The sequence below is a fragment of the Exserohilum turcica genome (genome assembly GCF_000359705.1).
Source record: "Exserohilum turcica Et28A unplaced genomic scaffold SETTUscaffold_21, whole genome shotgun sequence".
NCBI classification, from domain to species: Eukaryota; Fungi; Ascomycota; class Dothideomycetes; order Pleosporales; family Pleosporaceae; genus Exserohilum; species Exserohilum turcicum.
In genome coordinates, this window is record NW_007360037.1 from 46288 (window position 1) to 65226 (window position 18939).

An 18939-nucleotide genomic window follows, 5' to 3' on the forward strand; every position below is an offset into this window, starting at 1 on the left:
ATCGTGATAATATCTATTTGGTGTGGCTCTATAGCCTCGTTTTTAAGGTAGTTTTGGTGAGGCCGCGCGCGCACTTTGTGGTCGCGCGCACTTTGTGGTGGGGCTAGTTAGGTCATCAGTGCTCCTGCATGGCTGTATATTGAGTGGAGATAAGAAAGTACTGCCACTCACCAACGCCTCACTGCAAGTCATGGGTGCACCACCACCACCAAAAAAATGAGACCCAAGGAGCAAAAAAAAAGGAAATAACATACAACAGCAGGGATTCGCCAGTGGTCATCCACCTGACTACTAATCTGCCGGTTACCAGCTTAAATATTACCGAGCGAACGAGAGATATTGGTTTCTAGTACCTATGGTCGTATGTATCATGAAAAGCGGTCCATAATTTATATTGTGCAGTGATTTCATTAGAGAATTTGCCATGGCGTACCTAGCAGGCTGTATCACTGTTTCTGGTTGGGGGGGTGGGTGTGTTACTTGAAGCGGGGAGGCATGAGGTAAGTATGACTGATACTAGAATCACTATAAGTAGGACCATAGTGAAGTTACACGACATGCTCTCCGCATTTGCCATGTCTACACTGCGACATCTTGGGTCTGTTCGAGGGCTGTGAGTAGCTTTATGCAATGGCTTGTGCTCGAAGGATCAGGAGTGTTGCGGGGGAATAAGCTGCTCCTCCAGGAAGCAGAAGCAGAAGGTCTTTAGCTAGAAGGATTCAGAATGACATCCTTCGTTGCCTTCGCTTGTGCCGTCTGGCCAAGTACCCGCAAAAAAAGCAATTACCCCGTCATTGCTATTATCCATTGCTTTTTTCCTTTTCTTACCTTCATTCCCCGCCTGACCGCAGATGTCAGGCAGTATGGCCATTCTATCAGACATCCTCACGCTAGACCTCCGCTCCATCATCGTGCTATACCTGCCCATTTCCCTTGCGATATACATCGCCATCTGGTCCGCCTACACACTAACTTTGCACCCGCTGTCGGAAGTCCCCGGACCCCTCTGGCCGTGCATATCCCGGACATGGCTCATGTACCACCACCACGCTGGTGACATTGACACCGCTACTCGCACACTGCATGCACGCTACGGCCCCATAGTGCGCATCGCACCAGACGAAGTCACCGTTGCGGATCCCAGCGCTATCCCACTCATCTATCGCGTGCAAAAGCCGCTGCAGAAAACAGACTGGTATGTTCCGTGGCGGCCGCGGGGTCTGAGCAGCCAGCCCGATTTGTTTACACAGACCAACGAGCAGGCGCATGCAGCGTACAGAAGGATAGTCGGGGGCGTGTATTCATTTTCAAGTATTTCGAAGAATGAAGCTGCGCTGGATGAGACGCTGGAGCTTTTCATGGAGAGACTGGGAGGCTTTGCGGATCGTAGCGAGGCTTTTGATTTTGGACTTTGGTTGGAAATGTGAGTTGTTGCGTGGGTTGGAACGACATTCGTGCTGTGCTAATTTGATGCGTGTGTAGGTACTCATTTGATAACATTGGTGTTGCATTCTTTGGCCAGGCGTTTGGCTTTGTGCGTGATAGCATCGACTACAATGGCTACATCCATGCTGTCCATCTCGCAATGCCCTTTCTCAATCTGTTGACTGTCACGCCGTACTATGCGCGTCCTCTGCTGCTTCTTGTCACTGTCTGTATCCCGAAGCTGCTCAAGGCTGTGTTAGCGGTCGAGAACATCAAAAAGACGGCAATCGAAGAGACAAAGATGGCGACTGAAAGAAGACGCGATGCAACAGGAAAAAGACCAGATGTGGTCTCTCAGCTGCTGGCTATTGTGCAAGAAAAGGGGGAAAAGGTAAACTACTCGCACAAGGAGATTGCGTCGGACATGTGGGTGGGGATGTAAGTCTCCGAACAAAGTTCTGGTGCGTTGAACTAATGACCTACAGCATGGCCGGTGCCGACAGCACATCAATAAACATGCGTTCCATCATGTATTTCTTGATGAAGCATCCTGAAAAGCTTCAGAAAGCCCGCGCGGAAGTGGATGCGGCGTTTGAGAATGGGCTACTTTGGTCACCTGTGCAGTACAGCCAAGCATCCACGCTCCCGTACCTGACAGCGGTAGTCAAGGAAGCAGAGCGATTCTTTCCTGCATTTTCAGTGTCCATGCCGCGGTATGCGCCCAGCGAAGGTCTCAGGCTGTGTGGCAAATATATCCCAGCAGGCTACACGGCTGGGGTGAATCCGGCCGTTGTTCAGCATGACATTGGTGTTTTCGGGGCGGACGCGCTCGAGTTTGAACCGGAGCGGTGGCTGGAGAGCGAAGAACGCACACGGGCGATGGATAAGGCCATCCTCGCGTGGGGTGCTGGGACACGCACGTGCGTTGGTAAGCCTGTAAGTATCGCGGCCATACTGCCGCATGGGGATTGACAGGGCACAGCTCGCTTTGACGCAGATTTACAAAGTCACGGCAGAGACGCTGCGGCGGTTTGACTTTGAAATGGCGCACGACCGGCCGTGGAAGATATGCAACTGCGGCTTCAATGTCCAGACGGATGTTGTGTGCAGGTTCAAGAAGAGGGACTTGATTTTGGCGTGAAGGTCAGTTTGCAGGATGCGTTTCGTAGGCGTGAGGCAAGGCATGGCTGATGCGGCAAAGAAAAGGAGCAGCACGGACAAAGAGTGCAGCGGGCGCAGATAGGAGGGCCGTGGAGAAGCTGTAGATGCAGGAGGATCTGGCAAGGAGGCGACCAGGAAGACCCTCGCAAGAGCAGCGCCACCGAGCAGATCATCCGAGGCCAGAATCAACAGATGTGAGCGAGAATTGCCCTAAGGGGTAGGTTGAGAGGTGAAACTGCACCGTCTGGCGAGATTGGCCTTCGCTTGGGTGAATCGGACCCAAATAACGCAGTGGGACCTGAGGGCGGGGAACGGGGCGTGATGCGTCGTCGGGGCGAAGCTTCCATGGTGCTTCTGCGCACATGGCGGCGGCAGAGCATTGGTTGTGTAGCCATGGCAATGATGATGGCGATGGCGACGGCGATGGTAACGGTGATGGTAACGGTGATGGTGATGGTGATGGCGATGGCGATGGCGATGACATTCCAGGGGCTCAGGAGCATGGCGATACTGTGTGCCTCGTTAGTGTGCCGCCACGGAGCTTTGCGCAGAGTAGGCGACGCCTGACTGCGCCACGGACCGCGCGCAGTGGCTGGGCCGCGCTAGCCAAGCTCTCGCGGTTGCGCAAACCATGTGTAGCAGACCAAAAGGGCCGGCGAGCGTGCGTGGTGGTGATGGTGCTGGTGCTGGTGCTGGTGATGGAGAGGGAGTTAGCGGCTGGCCGTGTCGCAGTCCATGTGGATGCGTGCAAATGATGATTGACACAGGGGTTGTCGTGGGCTCGGGGGGCGCGTCTTGATCATGACGATGGCCCAGCAGCAGCTGTTGCCTCAATGCGGATGGCACACGCCCACGACCCTGCTTCTTCTTCGCCATCTTCTTCTTCTTCTCCCTCCTCTTCTTTCTCCACCCTTTACCCAGCCCTCGCGGCTGCCGCTCCCTATGCTAACCTGCTCCTCTGAACTAGCAGCTGCCGCCTGCACACGCTCTCCCATCTCCTTTATTTATTATTATTCGTCTCCGTAATACATGCTGTTTAGTTTCCATGTCTCGTCCCAGCACTCTGCCGTGACTCTGAATCCAATCGAGACAGCACAAGACGCCCAATGCCCGCCCAGGAGCGCCACTCCTGGCACAAGCCCGACGTCGCAAACTTGTCGCCCGACTCGTACACTGCGCAGAGACTGGTATGCATGGCCGCAGCACTGTGCAGGCCCGCAGGCTGAAGAATACCTACTAGCAACATGCCACGCCCGAACACCTTCACCTCACGACGAGGCGCTACTTCATCGGCCCTATCCCCGTAGGTTGCCCCTCGATTGCCAGGACCCCGCAAGACTGACGCCCCTGCAAGACCTCATGGCTGACCAAGCACCGACGCGACTGGTACAAACACCACCTGCGCATCAACTACTCGAACCGCGCCGCCACCTTCTCCTCGGACCCGCGAGAGGCCCGTCAGCGCCAATTGAGCGGCCTCGAGGGCCCCAGCTCCTCGGCCCTCTTCCAGCACAGCTTCCCCCAGCCCGAGAATCTCGATGCCGACGACGACGAGGCTCAAGGCGACAGCGTGCAGCCAGCTGAGGCCAGTGGCGCAAATGGGGGCACCAGTGCGACGGCAGCAACACCGCCTGCCCTGCAGATACCCCGTGCCTCGGAACAGAAGGAGCATGTCATGGTAGAGAATGAAGACGACGAGTTTGTCGATGCGCCTTCTGAGCTGGAAGACGAAGATGAAGACGAAGAGGCCGAGGGCGGGCCCTCCAAGCCCCAGTTGACGACGCGCCGGTCGAGCGACAAGACATTCGTCACGGCCTCCTCTGTGCCAACAGCAGACAACGACCATGTTGAGCCTGCACAAGCAGAGCAGCCAAGTGGCTTGCAGGTTCCCTCAGCCCAGCCCGAGGCAGGATCCAAGTCGCTGGGCAAGCGCCCGCTATCCAATGTAGAGAGCCTTGGTCCCCCTACATCTACTACTGGAGCTGCTTCTGTAGACGCAAACTCTACGTCTTCTCTGCTGCAGGCTGACACAAACAAGTCACAGGCTCCAGCTCATGTCGATCCAAGTCCACCCGCCAAAGGCATACTCGCGAGGGTCAAGCGAAGGTCCGAAATGCGATCCTCTTCCTCAGGCCAAGTCCAGGACGCCGAAGCCTCGTTGGGAGAACTGACACGCCAGAGATCGAGTATCCGCAATCTCGTCAAATTCGACATCCCCGAAGACTCGCGACGCGCTCACGTCCACCTCAAAGCCAAGAAGGCCCAAATGACCATTCAGCGAGCAGGCACCAGGGCGCGACGGCACAAAATCAAGGACGGGCTTGTCGTGAAGATGGAGCGCATGCTGGTTCGCGTCGATGCTGCTGCAGAGGTTCCGGAAGACTTTGATGAAAACGTCAACCAAAAAGTCGTGTCTCGCATCAAGAACAAATGGCGCGAGTACATGGTCGTATGCCGCCACAGTCGCGTTGATGACGCTGATTTTGTGCTGCAATTCTATCAGACTCGAGTGCGTTTGCTGCCTTATCCTTCCACCAAGGCATTGCTAACCTTATCAACAGGTCATTCCTGAAATCGAGAATCCAGGTGCGAGTAAGAAGGCTGCGTATGAAATCCCAGTTGGTCGTAAAACTAGCAAGGTCAATCTCTACTCCCCACTCGACAAATCCATGGTTGTGTCCTCGCCTAGACCCCGCGAGACGTTGATCTTCATTATGCAGGCTCGCACTGCCTCTAATGCTGTCGAATGGTATACCTTCCTCCGGAACATTCTCGGCTGGCAACGTGCTTCTGAGCTCCAAATCAGCATACCCGACATGAGTCTGAATGTGAAGATAGTCAATCCTTTCGAAAAACTGGAAGCATCACAAAACAAAGTTAACAGCGCCGAGGACACAGAAGCGGCTGTGCTGAAGACGATGCAAGAAGAAGAAGCCGTTGCAGAGAACCTAATCAGACGCTGCTTGGATCAACTGGAAGACGTACCAGAATGGGCTGATGTCCTAGCGGCGTGGATCAAAGACCAGCGCATTGGGCTTGCCTGGAAGCGTTACGACCGGCTCGAGTGGATACACGGGGCAAACGAGCGGAAGATGTACGGCACAATAGCCATGCTCAAATCCCACGAACTGGAGCTGCGACCAAAGACACATTACCCTACAAGTGCAATCACCCGAAAGAAGCACAAGACACTGACCGAACCGGTCCCAGTCGAAGGCTTCCTCATCAGACTAACTGGGCAGCGCGGTCGGTCCAAGCGACTAGGCCTCATGTACCACAAGCAACTGTACTTTGCCAGCCATGATCAGTACTTGGTCTTCTCGCGTCCGACCAAAGTTACCCCGCCACCGCCACCGCGACTGCCTGCGTCAGATAACGCGGCTATACCCACAGCACAAGCAGTCAGAGACAAAGTACCGGACAGCTGGGCGGTGAACCCGTATGGCCTACAGCATGGTCAAATTGAGTGGCTCGCAGAGGGCCATTCAGGCACGACCGAGTCCAGACGATTGCATGACGAGGATGCTGCGGATGAGGCGGGACGCAAGGCACAAAATCTCATTGATTGTGATGGTTACATCAATCTGGTTGATGTGGTTAAGGTCCGCAAAGCCCAGTTGGGAGCTAGTGCTGCTGATGACGGCCTCGAGGAAGGCTCGGACGTGGATTTTGATGAAGATGTTGACGATTCTATGAGCAATGATGGAGTGACCAGTGATCTTGATCTTGATCGTACCTTGGAGTTAGTCATGAAAAATGGCCTCATTATCCGTCTTCAGGTATGTATCAACGCAATGTCTGTTCATTTCCAGTTCTAACCCGACTGTCAGGCGGCAAACAAAGCACGTCGAAAAGAATGGATACAACACCTCCGCGCCCTTGTCAAGTACTGGAGGCACCGTACAGCGTCCGACATTGCACTCTACAAAACAACGCGGAGCCGCAATCTCAGCGCCCTTAAGATTGACGAAGAGACTGAAGCGCATGTTGGTCAGTTTGCTCGCAAGTGGGAAGTGACGCAATCTTTTGCCTCACCTGAACTTTACAACATGTGCGGTATCGCCTGTTGCCGCACTATTACCATGAGCGGAATGCTCTACCGCAAGCCCCGTATCCACGCTCCCTTTACACGATGCAGCGTTTTGCTCACGGCTGGAACGCTACTCATTTTCCGGGACGTCCTACGGAGTAGGAGTGGAAAACAGCTTGCTCACATACATCATGAACGCATGGCCAATCTGGACCTCAAGGACTGTTATATTTACTCTGGTCTTCTGACGGAGAGTGATTTGCTTTACCAGAACCAAACATTTGACGCGAACAAGCCAGGACACCACGCGCTTCCACGTATCTATCTCGAGGATGGTTGGACATCAACTGATGAAGACGTCATGACGACGTTTGTCATCTGGTACGGAAAGGCAAAGAGTTGGTTCCGCGCCGAAGAGGGCGCTGGCGGTGGTGAACAGAATCGCAAGGAAGGAAAGAGGACAAAGTTGAAGAGAGTGGCCAAGCTCGGCAGCACGGGTCGAAGTCTAGTCTTCAGGGCTCGGTCACGTGCAGAGCGAGACCATTGGGTGTTGGCGATTCAAAACGAGATTGAGAGAGTTCAAAACAATGCCGCGGATTTCAGATTGGAGGCGAGCGTCACGCCATGATAGGGAGCTGCAGTATTGACGGGACGATGCCGGTGTATAATACCTGATGGAGTCAGCATATCCAGGGGCATTGTTTGATAGGGATCCTCAATCATGGCTAGTAAGTTGGCCCAATATGGCGTCTACATATATTTAATACACGACGAGAGTTCTGCATTGTTGAAATGCGCAGAGGCATCGCACCAAAGTTTTTACTATCTTGGTTTCACATTCACCTCGTACCACGCGACGCTCCTGCCTATTCGACTCGCCCACAATTCTCTGCGCGTTATCAAAAACGCTCGGTCCCACTCCCCACAGCAGCAAACGCGCGCTCTCATTGATAAACCCCCGAATCGGCTACTGTTTGCCAGCTCCTCTCCAACTACTTTCTACTTCTTCAATTGCTACCAAAGCAGCCTATACATTCAATTCCATCCACACTCGCTTACTACCACTGTCGTCAGCAACAATGGCCATCTTCAAGATGCTCGTCGCAGCTGCCGCCCTCTTCAACGTCGCTCTCTCGAGCACCGCGTTCTCTTCCGAGGCGCCGTCGGTTGTTACGTCAACGCAGTTCCTCACTTCGGTCACGTTTGTCTCGGGTTTGCCACAGAAGTCGAGCACTAACTGCGCTACGACTACTGTGACCGAGGTTGCGCCTCCTACTACGGTTACGGTCGTCGTGCCGTCTGCAGTGTCTAGCGCTCCAGAGTTGTCGAGTGTTTTGACTTCGTTGCCCGAGTCTAACTCTACTGTGAGTACTTGTCTGTCGTACAATCCAAAGTACTTGGCTAATGTTTGTAGCAGTCTACGGTTACAGCCACCATGAACAAGACCCAGACTGTCACCCACACGTCGTCCAAGGGCCCCCACCACACCACCAGTGTCTTGGTACCCCTGAACTCGACTGGAATCGTGTCTGCACCGACTCTGAGCCTCTCTCACACTCACTACGAGAACTCGACGACGGCAACCCCTACAGGAACTGGTCACGCCAGTGTCAGCGCTTCCTACTCGACTCCGCCTTTCACTGCCGCCGCAGATGTTACCAATGTGGGTGCTGCTGCACTCGCTGGTGGTTTCTTCATGGCTCTTTTTGGATTCTAGATACGAACGTGTCAGACCGTCAGGAAATGTCCGGGCTTGTGAAGACAGACAAAATGGCTGGGAATGAGCCGAGTTGATCTACTCTGCACAGAGAATAGCCTCTAGTCGAAGTGTTTATCTGGGGATTGGTATTTGCACTGTTCCCGGTATATCACAGCGCCCACAGGCAGCTCTATAATCAAAATCATGATTCCCTGCTTTTGCTGATCAACACTGCGTGATCGGTTCACCTGTTTGTACACTAACTTTTGCCTGTTCTTCTTTTACCATAATTTTCCATTTCTAGGTTCACTTAGTGTGCCCGGGAAATACTTGCACACGAGTAATGCAGAATGGGCCACCAGATTGGGCATGAAGTCGAGAAAAGATGGGACGCTGGAATGCGGCCTTGCCCAAAGCGGCATGGCGCATCTTGCCCCACGGCGGCGGGCGCTGTACACACAGTGGGTAAATCTTTGAGTCACTTTGCCCCAACCATCAACCTGTCCAGGCCACTTTGCGCATCTCGACCCGCCAACACGACGCTACTTGGACCCAAGCACAATCTACCGAGATCTTTGTCGCCGTACCGCACACGAAGAAGTCGAAACAAGACATAGGCACAAGCGAGGAGCAACCCCACTCTGCACGCAAGCAAGCAACAGGGTCAAACGACTTTACACGACACCACCGAGGATAGGAGCAGCAATATTCGCCCACCATGTCTCTCACAAATTGTCGGTTTTACGAGGAGAAGTACCCGGAGGTGGAGAGCTTCGTCATGGTCAATGTCAAGCAGATTGCCGAGATGGGTGCATACGTAAAGCTGCTGGAATACGGTGGGTATCTTTGAGCACGAATACTGTCCAAAGCAATGACAGGGTTACTGTTCACGGGGACAATGGAACTAACGGGGATGCGTGCAGACAACATTGACGGCATGATTCTGCTATCCGAACTGTCGCGACGACGTATTCGATCGATCCAGAAGCTGATCCGAGTTGGGCGCAACGAAGTCGTAGTTGTGCTGCGTGTGGACAAGGACAAGGGCTACATTGATTTGTCCAAGCGCCGAGTGTCGCCCGAGGATATCGTCAAGTGCGAGGAGCGGTACAACAAGTCCAAGATGGTGCACAGCATCATGCGCCACGTTGCCGAGAAGACGCAGACGCCCATTGAGGAGATCTACCAGACAATCGGCTGGCCGCTGAACAAGAAGTACGGACACTCGATCGATGCCTTCAAGCTCAGCATTACCAACCCCGAGGTCTGGAACGACGTGACTTTCCCCAACGAGGTTGTCAAGGAGGAACTGCAGAGCTACATTGGCAAGAGGCTTACACCGCAGCCCACCAAGGTCCGTTCGGATATCGAGGGTATGTGGAAGACATTGATGAGGCTGGGGGATGTTTACTGATGTGCGCAGTTACGTGCTTCGGATACGAGGGTATCGATGCTGTCAAGTCTGCTCTGCGATGCGCCGAGGCCAAGAACACGCCCGAGAACCAGGTCAAGGTCAAGCTTGTGTCGCCGCCTCTCTACGGTATGCCATCAACGGTCGTCAAATAAAGACATGCTTACTCATACACGCTAGTCCTGACGTCGCAATGTCTCGACAAGAACGCAGGTATCGCATGCCTCGAACAGGCCATCCTCGACATCAAGGAGAACATTTCGAACGCGGGCGGTGACTGCCAGGTCAAGATGGCGCCCAAGGCGGTCACAGAGAATGACGATGCGGAGCTGGCTGCGCTCATGGAGAAGCGCGAGCGTGAGAACCAGGAGGTCAGCGGTGACGAGGACGAGAGCACGAGCGACGAGGGTGGTGTTGCCGAGGCGGACTAGGCGGGCGAGAGATGATTTGGCACGAGCAACGATGATCACGGCGGGAAAACGGGCAAAAAAGTGGCATCCGGCGTTGAGGCGTCGACGGCACAGTGGGAGCTCAGCATATGCAGAGACCAAGAATGCGACATGTATGTATAGCAGTCGGCCGTGGGCGGGGGCGGAACCGTATTCCCGCTCGGCGACGGGGCGCGGATCAGACGACGAAGACGAATGAGAACAAGCCGCAGATTGGCTGCAGCAACAGCAGCAGCAGTGTGTCGGATTGATGACTGACGACTGATGATGCTCGTGATGGCGGGCGCGAGGCGCTGCTGTGGTGTTGAGGCGCTTGCCGGCGCACGGACGGCGGGAGGCGGGCGCCATGACGCTGCGCCATGTGGGCTGGTCAGCGTTGTCAAACCAGCTTTGGAGCTCTCGCAGCCAACAAACAACAAGCAACAGGCGGCACAACCCTGCCCGGCCCGGGCATTTGCTGCTATCGTCTCGGCTGCTTTGTTGTCGTCGTCGTTACCGCCTATTCTTGTTTCTTCCCCCGCGCACAGTCGACGGCGAGGGCGCGGTCCCCGTCGACCTTCTCCTCACTGCCTCGGAATAGACGACCATCTGCAGCTACTCCCGCAACCATGGTCCGGTGGGGCGAGCTCTTCAATGCCGACGGCGGCCACGAGAGAAGACAGCGGGCACCCGACGAGATGAGCGCGCGTACGAAAAGCCTCGCTTTCGGGCCCGTCGACGCCAACACAGAGAGCTGACAGACTGCCAGTGCTACCGACATCGCACCGCGAACACCACATGCCGCCCCCGCCCATCGACCCCAAGGATGTCACGGTAGTCGCCCTGCGCCTCAAGCACCAGATCGAGCACGTCATTCCGTGCGAGCTCGAGCTGGACCAGGTCACGCGCGCCCACAGCCAAATCATCACCGACGCCGTGCTCGACACGGCCAGGCACGCGGGCGCCCCGGAGCACAATGCCTGTGTCGTCTACTGCCTGCTGCAGGTCAAGAAGTGGTTCACCACGCAGGCCCATGCAGAGCTGTGGGACGCCGACCTCCACCAGGTCCGCGCGGCCGCGGCAGAGATCATGGCCAAGCGCCTGATCGAGGCTGAGGAGGATACAAAGTACCTGTTTGAAGAGGTGCTGCTCAAGCGCTACTCAACCCTCGTCGACGGCGAGGCCACGGCGCCCACCAATGCTGTCGAGAAGGCGGTCGATTTGCATGCCGTGACCGTCATTGGCTCCTCGGGCTACCAAAAGTGCATCAACTATCTGTGGAGAGGCTGGATTGTCCAGGATGACGAGGACCCTAGCAGGTTCGTCACGTATGAAAACAAAACAAACACCAGCTACTGGGCACACCTCGACCCGGACCGCATGCGTGTCCCAAAGTACCAGAACTGGGTGCAGATTGCCATGTCAATCATCTACCTAGGGCTCTACACGGGCGCCATCAACACCATCAACGTTTCTGGCGACCTGGATATCGTCGAGGGGCTGTTGTACCTCTTCACGCTGGGATTCATATGTGATGAAGTAAACAAGTTCTGGAAGGTCGGCCGCTACTACATCTCGTTCTGGAACATGTTCAACAGCACCCTCTATGCCCTGCTCACCATCTCGTTTGTCCTGCGCATGGTCGCTTTGGCGCACCCCATAGCAAATGAGGACGACCGAAGGCGCGCGCGCTTTAACGAGCTGAGCTACGACTTCCTTGCCTTTACGGCGCCCATGTTTTGGATGCGTCTGCTGCTGTATCTCGACACGTTCCGCTTCTTTGGCGCCATGCTGGTGGTGCTCAAGGTCATGATGCGCGAGTCGCTCATCTTCTTCGCCCTGTTGTTTGTCGTCATCATAGGTTTCTTCCAGGCCTTTATTGGTCTCGACATGGCCCACGACCACCTCGTAGACGACACGTTTTTTGTCATGCAGGCCATGCTCAATGCCATTATGCAGTCGCCTGAATTCGAGGGCTTTGATAACTTTTCGGTAAGTCATCTGCTTGGTATTGCTTTTCGTGGGAGCTAACATGCAGCAGCCACCCTTTGGCATCATCCTCTACTACATCTTTACCTTTGTTGTCATGGTCATTCTCCTCAACGTGCTCATCGCACTGTACAACTCGGCCTACGAAGACATTACCTCCAATGCTATTGACGAGTACATGGCTCTCTTTTCACAAAAGACGATGCAGTTTGTGCGTGCGCCAGACGAAAACGTCTTCATCGCTCCCTTCAACCTGATTGAAATGGTCTTCCTCATCCTGCCGTTCGAATGGTGGATGGACCAGAAGCGCTACGACCACCTCAACGATATGGTCATGGCAGTCCTTTACTCTCCTCTTCTAGTCGTCACCGCCATGATTGAGCAGCAAGAAGCCTGGGTCGTAAAGGAAAACAGGCGTCGCGGCGAGGAAGACGACGACACAGTCATGGAGTGGGAACAGGTGCTTGATGGCTGCGACTTTGAAGCCGACGGCTGGAACAAGAAGGTCCAAGCCTCTCGCCCTAACGTCGAGTTTGACACGGCTGTCCTAGAAGTCCGTGAGCTCCGAAAGGAAGTCGCTGAACTCAAGGATATGCTGAAGACGCTACTTGAAAGCGGTCCTGGTAACAAGTGGGGAGGTGACACCCTTGGCGCCAGCGGGCTAGCTAAGCTGGACGCAAGTAAACTGGGCATGCAGGGCGAGAGCTCTGAGAGCGGTGGAAGGGATGAGTAAGTCTTTCCTGTTTTCATAATTTCCTTAGCCCCATCGCCTCTTAATGTCGTTCCTTTTTTGAATGCTGTACTGGGCATGTTTGAGAATTTCTCGTGTTGACTTGTTGTGCTTTTTGCAATTCTAGGCGCTATCGGAGTGAATTTGGGGAGAGCAATGCGAGTGATTGGCATTCGGATTGATTGAGAAGAGTCGTGTCAGACTAACTGACTCTTTTCTCTCCGCTCTGTCTCTCGCCCCTTTGCCTCTCGGTGTCTCATGACACCCCCTCTCTCTTTTTTTTTGTCGTGTTCGGTGGGTCATAAGTGCATGGCTTGAATTTGTCATATAAGAATGCGAGGAAGACTGTTTTCTCTTATCGGTTTTCTGTGTTCATATTGGCCATGTGCAATCGAGGGTACGATATACAATTTGATATGAGAACGGAAGTGCTGTCTTTTAGATCACATTTGCATGTGCAATTGTCGAACTGGTATTATAAGGGCTCAGCTCTGATTCATTCGTTTTGGCTTTTCCCTTTCTGCATCGTTGCAGGCTGAGAAACTTGCTGACACATGCTCATCCGCCATGCACACACACCCTTTTCTCTTCTTCTTCTTGTTGTCCCTACAACACCACTCTCCCAGCCTTTTCCCTCTCCCTCTCCCTCTCCCTCTCCCTCTCCCTCTCCTCCGCCCTCTGAATCCCCATCTTCAGCGCCTCCTCCACAACCCCGTGCAGCGCCACAAACGGAAACATGAAGACATATCTCAGCGGCCGTCTCAACTCCAAGCTAACTTCTTCTCTTGCCACATTAACTTTTAACCGCGTCTTACCGTTTCCCTCTCTGTTCTCCTTTTCTCCAGCAGCTTCAGCACGAGCAGTGGTACTGGTACTGGTACTGGTACTGGTACTGGTACTGGTACTGGTACTGGTACTGGTATTGGTACTTCCCCACAAACACACCCTCTCTACAAACCCGCCCCTCGCCTTCCACTCCTGCAACCCGCACACATCCAAATCCAGCATCCCGTAGCTCCGCACCGGGATCCGCAGCGCGCGCGTCAGCGCCTGCACATGCAACACATTGAGCTCCAGCCTCGGGGTAAACGTGTCCCGCACGCGCATATACCACGCCAGACACTCCGTCAGGCAGCGCGCATCGAGGCCCGACGGGAGATGCTGCAGGCCCTGGACCAGGGCGTCGAGCGACGGCAGCACGAAGCCCGGGCGGTGGCTGGATATGTGTTTTCCCGGGTGCAGCTGCGTCGTGTGCTGGGTTGCGGGTTGGGATTGGGGTTGCGTGAGGCCGGGGGGCAGGTCCGAAGAGGAGGCTGAGGTTTTGAAGCCCGGGAACATGTAGCGGAGGGTGTCGCGCTGGTATGCGTTCATGGCTTTGGTGGTCGTGCCCGTGTTGTGGGGTGCGCGTCGGAAGAAGGCCTGGGAATGCTGGTTAGCTTGGCTATGATCGTTGTGCTGTGGATAGCTTGCTGTGTATCTCTTTGCCCATGTGCGTATGTGGGCGTGGAACGAGAAATTCAGACATACCTGTATCCCCAGTATCTCGCTCCCTCGATACCCACTCCGCGCCAGCCGCAGCATCACGTCTTTCCAACGCACGTGGTGCGGATAGTACGCTAGTATCTCCTTGGCTGATAGAGGGACACCCGGGGGAAACAGAGCGTCAACCGGTACCGCGTCAGTGTACCAAGTGTAGTGTGGACCTAAGTCTTTGACCGGGGTGCTAGGAGAACGCAGTGTAGAGCGCACCGCAAGCACGTCGAAGTCTTGGGTTTCGTCGATCCAGGTGCCGGGAGAGGAACCGGGGTTCTGGGATAACGAGGCGGGGCTTTCTGGTCGCGGCGTGCTGAGTGTCTGGTTGACGAAGGGCGTGGTGGGCGTAGAGACGGTGCGAGGGCGTTTGGAGGCGCTGCGTGGTTTCACCGCCGATGCTTGCTCGTGTGCAGTCGGCGTTCCGGGTATGACGAGTCGTCCTGAGAAGCGCAGTTTGACGATTAAGCTCCAAATGCAGTAGTCTGGTTTGCCATCCTGTGTCGCCGCATCTGAAAGTGTGTATCTTGATATGGATACCCATAGGTTCCTTTTCGCTGTTTTCGCCTTCTTCTTGGATGCTTCTACTCGCACCGCGGTGTGTGGAGTCTCGGAGAAAAGCTGTGGCTGCGCGCGCTTGAGCGTGTTGGTGGGAGTTGCCGTGTGTTGAAGTGTAGACGTATCGATGGACGTGTTGGCGGCGCCGCTCATGCTTCTCTTTTGATCACCATCCTGAGTGTCACTGCCCGTGATATCACTGTTCGACTGGTCTTTTAACGTGGCACCCAACTCATCCTGCGTGGAGTCTTTTCTCGCGTTGCGCGAGTGGTGGGCTTCTGCAGATTGTATTGAATGGCGCTGTGAATGAGAGTGGTTTAGAATCTGTTGTTCCATAATAATGGGATGAAGCCGGATCTAGATGATGGTGGGTTGAAGGCTTTGACGGCTGCTGTTTGCGGTTGGTAGTGTAGAAATGCAAGATATACACGATTGAGAGTGCTTTGTGTATATGACGCAATTGGCGTGGCTCTGCCTTCGTGGAGAGCGTTTGCGAAAGTGAAGGTGAAGGTCGCGCCTGAACGCCACACAACATTCATCGTACAAGCCCCAGTGGCTGTGCTGAGCCCTTACAACTTACATGGTCGGTACGGACAGATTTCGATGCAGGGTAGTCTCTATAATGCGCATACGTTATAGTTATGATGGCCGGCCGAGCGCAGCCCATGTTAACTTGCACCATTGGAAAGCTGTCACGGGATAAAAGTATATGAACACACAACCGACACCTAGACACCCATCTAGAATGCTGGAAAGAGATGGTAGAAATTCCTGCATCTGCGATAAGTGTCAGTGACACGAGAAAAGCACCTTGTCCCATTTCATGGATCAAATTAAATGCGATTTCGTTACAAGCCAACCGTGACTAAGTGTGTAAATACAAGCGTCACAGCGTAGAAGTCGGGAAACACACCATTGACCGACCAGCTCTTGCGCTGTCTCATAACTTCGCCTTGACCCCAAAGCTCTTCTCCACAGCCTCCACGCCCTTGTTCGCAACGTCCTCGTCCTGAGCCGGCGTCCCGGTACTGCAGCCCACAGCGCCCACAACCATTCCGTCTTTCTTGATGGGAACTCCGCCCCCAATGGTCATAAAGCGGCCTCCGTTGCTGTGATTGATGCCATAGGCTGGGCCGCCGGGCCAGACGACTTCTTTGTAGATGGATGTTGGAGCGCGATGGCCAGCCGCGGTGAAGGCCTTGTCGATGGCGGTATTGATTGACGTAAACTTTGCGCCCTCCATACGCGCGAATGCGATCAAATGGCACGCGTTGTCCACGATGGCGATGTTCATGGGGACCTGGATTTCTTTGGCTCGCGCCTCGGCAGCCGCGAGCGCGACGCGTGCGCCGTCGAGGGTTAGCGTGGGAACCTGCTTCAAACTCATATTTCGGGTGCTAGAGATGATGGTTCATGTGCTTTGTTTTTGAGAGGGCCCAGGTAATCAATCAATCGCCTTTCAAGGGGGACACGTGTGGTGGTGAAGCGCTGAAGCGCGGATATTCCAGGAACCAGGATGCATGACGTAAATTTTCTCCGGCGCCGTGATTGGCTCACTGCTTCTCCACAAACTCAATTGGGCGATACTGCTTATTATCGCACCTCGGTCCCAACATCACCTCATTGAGACCGAGATAGGATGATGATGTATACGAGGAAAGAAATGAATAATAGTAAGCCTCGTACGCCCGAGTGCCTCCCGCACGGAGTGGTGAACGCTACGCCCGTTTCTGAGGTGACATTGTCCAAACATTAGAGACCACTTCCTTGTCACGCATAGCATCCAGCGCTAAGCACTATAAGTGACAGGGCCAGGTTCATACTCGTTGATATTCTCAGCCACCGAACCTTGCGCGTCTATGGCGCTTGTCCCGTTACCGAGGAAGTTACTGTTAGTATTGCAGGGCAGCCTGGGCTGGCTCATGGGCATGAATCGCACCTTGGCTACGAACCACAAATTTTGTAGCATGAATGCCGATCAAAAATTACAGTAGCAGTACCTCTGACGGCAACTTCAGCTCCGTATGCCCTGGTCACAGGCGTCGCTTGGGTTGTCGCAAGGGGAGAGAAAGCCGCTTCCTGACGCGGTGTTGAGACAGTGTGCGGGATGAGTTCTGAATCAAGTTTCGCAAAGATGATGAAGTGCAGATAAGATTCTGAGTGTGTTTGACAGCCGGCAAGGAGGTACCTGCAGCAAAGGTACACCATACAGTAGGGAGCGGGATCCCCCACAACCGTGCGGTCATATCTCCATCAACTCCTGACCTGCCGTGTCGTGTGAGGGGTTGCCGGAGCATCCGGTAATTTTAAGCTTTCTGTTCTCCTCCCGTGAGTTGTAGATGATGCGGTACCCATGAAAGCAGTCACGTCATAATGCATACAGCTATAGCGGGCGGCACGAACCTGCCATGTGATGCTGCTCTCCCCGTGAGGCTCGGGGGCCAATCTTCCAGCATTGAGTGCGTAATTTGCGTACAGTGGGCCGCACCCAGAAGCCTAAATTTGCGCATGGCATTGTTGGTGGCTTAGATGTATATGTGCCATTGCCAGTGCTCAGCAATGGCTTCATGTATCGCGCAAGACCGATGTTGAGAGGGTCCCTGGAACTGGGTGCCTGATGGGCTTGTCCAACGGTGTCATAATACATGTGCGCGTAATTGGTGGCGCTCCGAGGCACACAAGCACATGTTAGATACGAGCCGCGCATTCGCATGGCATGCTGCCTCGACCGCTCTCTCGCGAAACTTTACATTGATATTGGCCATGAGCAGCCAGCCGGGTTGGATTGAGAAGGCAGAGCGAAGCCAGATTGGCAGGACATGCATAGCGATCTCGATCGTGGACCCAATAGAACCAGCAGTCGCTAGGATCTGCCCGCTTCCATCAGGCAATATCCCTCTTGACATGGTGCGGGAGTCATAGAAACACAGGCTTGCGCTGTAGCGTCAATCAGAGACCCTGGGCGTGTTTGTCAGTCCTTTCCAAGGGGCCCCACATTACTCGACGTGCTATAGCTGTGCTGTCTGTGTGCGCCTGTGTATGTATGTATGTATGATTGCAGGCGACGCCCCTGCCGTTATCCCGGACCGAAAGGATGAACGGAGCGATTTTGCACATGGCGGAGACGAGTGCGCCATCGCTTGGCAGGATTGTGTGTGCGTATGTGTGTGTGTGTGTGTGTGTGCGTGTGTTCTAGCACGCGGTGTCGGTAGACGGCAAGTGTTTCGGAAGAACATGTGCAGAAAGCAAGTGAAGCCGCTACGCCTGCAGCGGCCGGGCCAAATGGCGCCGAAGGCCCGGCGCTAGGCCCGAAGCAGCAGGCCCTAAGAGCGGCACACTTCAACCTGCCCTCCAGCGCCCCTATCTGCACCCACGCCGCCGCCTCGCCTCGCCCGCAGCACCAAGGATCGCCCGCAAATTCTCCGATGAAGCTGGTCAGCCGTGGTGACGGCCACAAACACCACGACCACCACTGGGTTGTCGACAAGTCATGCATATACTTAGCTGTCACACGTCACGGACGCCCCCCCGCGTTAGGCGCCTCATCCAGGGTCCCGAGTCAGGGCAGTGCTGCCGTGACAGGTGGTGGAGAAGGTTGATCGTCTACGACGTATGCACGTTAGCCCATGTCCTGAAAGAATTTCTCTGCCTGCGTCTCAGGTTGCCACGGCCAATCATGCGCAGGCGCATGTGGTTCCATTGGATCGTCGACGGTAGGGATACCGCTTTGTCGACACCCGTGACATGGTACTCTGGTCCAGCAAAAACGCGGTCGGGCCCCTCCCCTAAGAGCGAGTTACTATCATACTGCATAGTGCGGTGCTTCGGGCTTGCTTCATCATAGCTCTCGTCTCGGCCGCGTCACGTCGCACTCCACGCCTCTTGCTAGCCTTCGTCCCCTTTCTTTCGGTCAGCTTACAGCTTGGCCTACAAATGCCGTCGTCTGCATTCACCTAGCCGCTCGCATATCCGACTGCA

The 18939-nt window shown here is 54.7% G+C and overlaps 8 protein-coding genes across 8 annotated transcripts; 6 read left to right on the plus strand and 2 right to left on the minus strand.

The window, feature by feature from the left end:
- Positions 1-863: 863 nt before the first annotated feature.
- Positions 864-2566, plus strand: SETTUDRAFT_110264 (uncharacterized protein; the record flags this gene model as incomplete). The annotated part of the gene is made up of 4 exons (XM_008027945.1): positions 864-1423; positions 1483-1863; positions 1911-2361; positions 2408-2566. 4 exons carry the CDS (start codon positions 864-866, stop codon positions 2564-2566), a joined length of 1551 nt encoding a protein of 516 aa, XP_008026136.1.
- A 382-nt stretch (positions 2567-2948) lies between these two features.
- Positions 2949-7425, plus strand: SETTUDRAFT_184672 (uncharacterized protein; the record flags this gene model as incomplete). Its single annotated transcript, XM_008027946.1, has 7 exons — positions 2949-3098; positions 3143-3295; positions 3627-3773; positions 3827-3889; positions 3941-5095; positions 5148-6365; positions 6417-7425. 7 exons carry the CDS (start codon positions 2949-2951, stop codon positions 7242-7244), a joined length of 3714 nt encoding a protein of 1237 aa, XP_008026137.1. The 3' UTR covers positions 7245-7425.
- Positions 7426-7695: 270 nt separating this feature from the next.
- On the plus strand, positions 7696-8333 carry SETTUDRAFT_28516 (uncharacterized protein; the record flags this gene model as incomplete). Its single annotated transcript, XM_008027890.1, has 2 exons — positions 7696-7980; positions 8031-8333. The coding sequence occupies 2 exons, from the start codon at positions 7696-7698 to the stop codon at positions 8331-8333; spliced, it is 588 nt and encodes a 195-aa protein (XP_008026081.1).
- Positions 8334-8846: 513 nt separating this feature from the next.
- SETTUDRAFT_169254 (uncharacterized protein) lies at positions 8847-10479 on the plus strand. The gene is made up of 4 exons (XM_008027947.1): positions 8847-9151; positions 9239-9688; positions 9739-9855; positions 9907-10479. Exons 1-4 carry the CDS (start codon positions 9034-9036, stop codon positions 10155-10157), a joined length of 936 nt encoding a protein of 311 aa, XP_008026138.1. The 5' UTR covers positions 8847-9033; the 3' UTR covers positions 10158-10479.
- Positions 10480-10626: 147 nt separating this feature from the next.
- Positions 10627-13315, plus strand: SETTUDRAFT_169256 (uncharacterized protein). The gene is made up of 3 exons (XM_008027948.1): positions 10627-10862; positions 10924-12146; positions 12196-13315. The coding sequence occupies exons 1-3, from the start codon at positions 10784-10786 to the stop codon at positions 12874-12876; spliced, it is 1983 nt and encodes a 660-aa protein (XP_008026139.1). The 5' UTR covers positions 10627-10783; the 3' UTR covers positions 12877-13315.
- A 164-nt stretch (positions 13316-13479) lies between these two features.
- SETTUDRAFT_39621 (uncharacterized protein) lies at positions 13480-15297 on the minus strand (the record flags this gene model as incomplete). Its single annotated transcript, XM_008027908.1, has 1 exon — positions 13480-15297. One exon carries the CDS (start codon positions 15295-15297, stop codon positions 13480-13482), a length of 1818 nt encoding a protein of 605 aa, XP_008026099.1.
- Positions 15298-15567: 270 nt separating this feature from the next.
- On the minus strand, positions 15568-16348 carry SETTUDRAFT_131381 (uncharacterized protein; the record flags this gene model as incomplete). The annotated part of the gene is made up of 2 exons (XM_008027949.1): positions 15568-15826; positions 15875-16348. The coding sequence occupies one exon, from the start codon at positions 16346-16348 to the stop codon at positions 15902-15904; it is 447 nt and encodes a 148-aa protein (XP_008026140.1). The 3' UTR covers positions 15568-15826; positions 15875-15901.
- A 1664-nt stretch (positions 16349-18012) lies between these two features.
- Positions 18013-18560, plus strand: SETTUDRAFT_39623 (uncharacterized protein; the record flags this gene model as incomplete). The annotated part of the gene is made up of 2 exons (XM_008027909.1): positions 18013-18120; positions 18174-18560. The coding sequence occupies 2 exons, from the start codon at positions 18013-18015 to the stop codon at positions 18558-18560; spliced, it is 495 nt and encodes a 164-aa protein (XP_008026100.1).
- Between the last annotated feature and the right edge of the window lie 379 nt (positions 18561-18939).

Bases quoted from the DNA above. Each gene is read 5' to 3' on its own strand.
- SETTUDRAFT_169254 (XM_008027947.1), top strand. From the start codon at position 9,034: ATGTCTCTCACAAATTGTCGGTTTTACGAGGAGAAGTACCCGGAGGTG. The intron at 9,152-9,238 runs GTGGGTATCTTT...GGATGCGTGCAG, and splicing joins CGTAAAGCTGCTGGAATACG to ACAACATTGACGGCATGATT. The intron at 9,856-9,906 runs GTATGCCATCAA...CATACACGCTAG, and splicing joins TGTGTCGCCGCCTCTCTACG to TCCTGACGTCGCAATGTCTC.
- SETTUDRAFT_169256 (XM_008027948.1), top strand. From the start codon at position 10,784: ATGGTCCGGTGGGGCGAGCTCTTCAATGCCGACGGCGGCCACGAGAGA. The intron at 10,863-10,923 runs GTACGAAAAGCC...ACAGACTGCCAG, and splicing joins ACCCGACGAGATGAGCGCGC to TGCTACCGACATCGCACCGC. The intron at 12,147-12,195 runs GTAAGTCATCTG...AACATGCAGCAG, and splicing joins AGGGCTTTGATAACTTTTCG to CCACCCTTTGGCATCATCCT.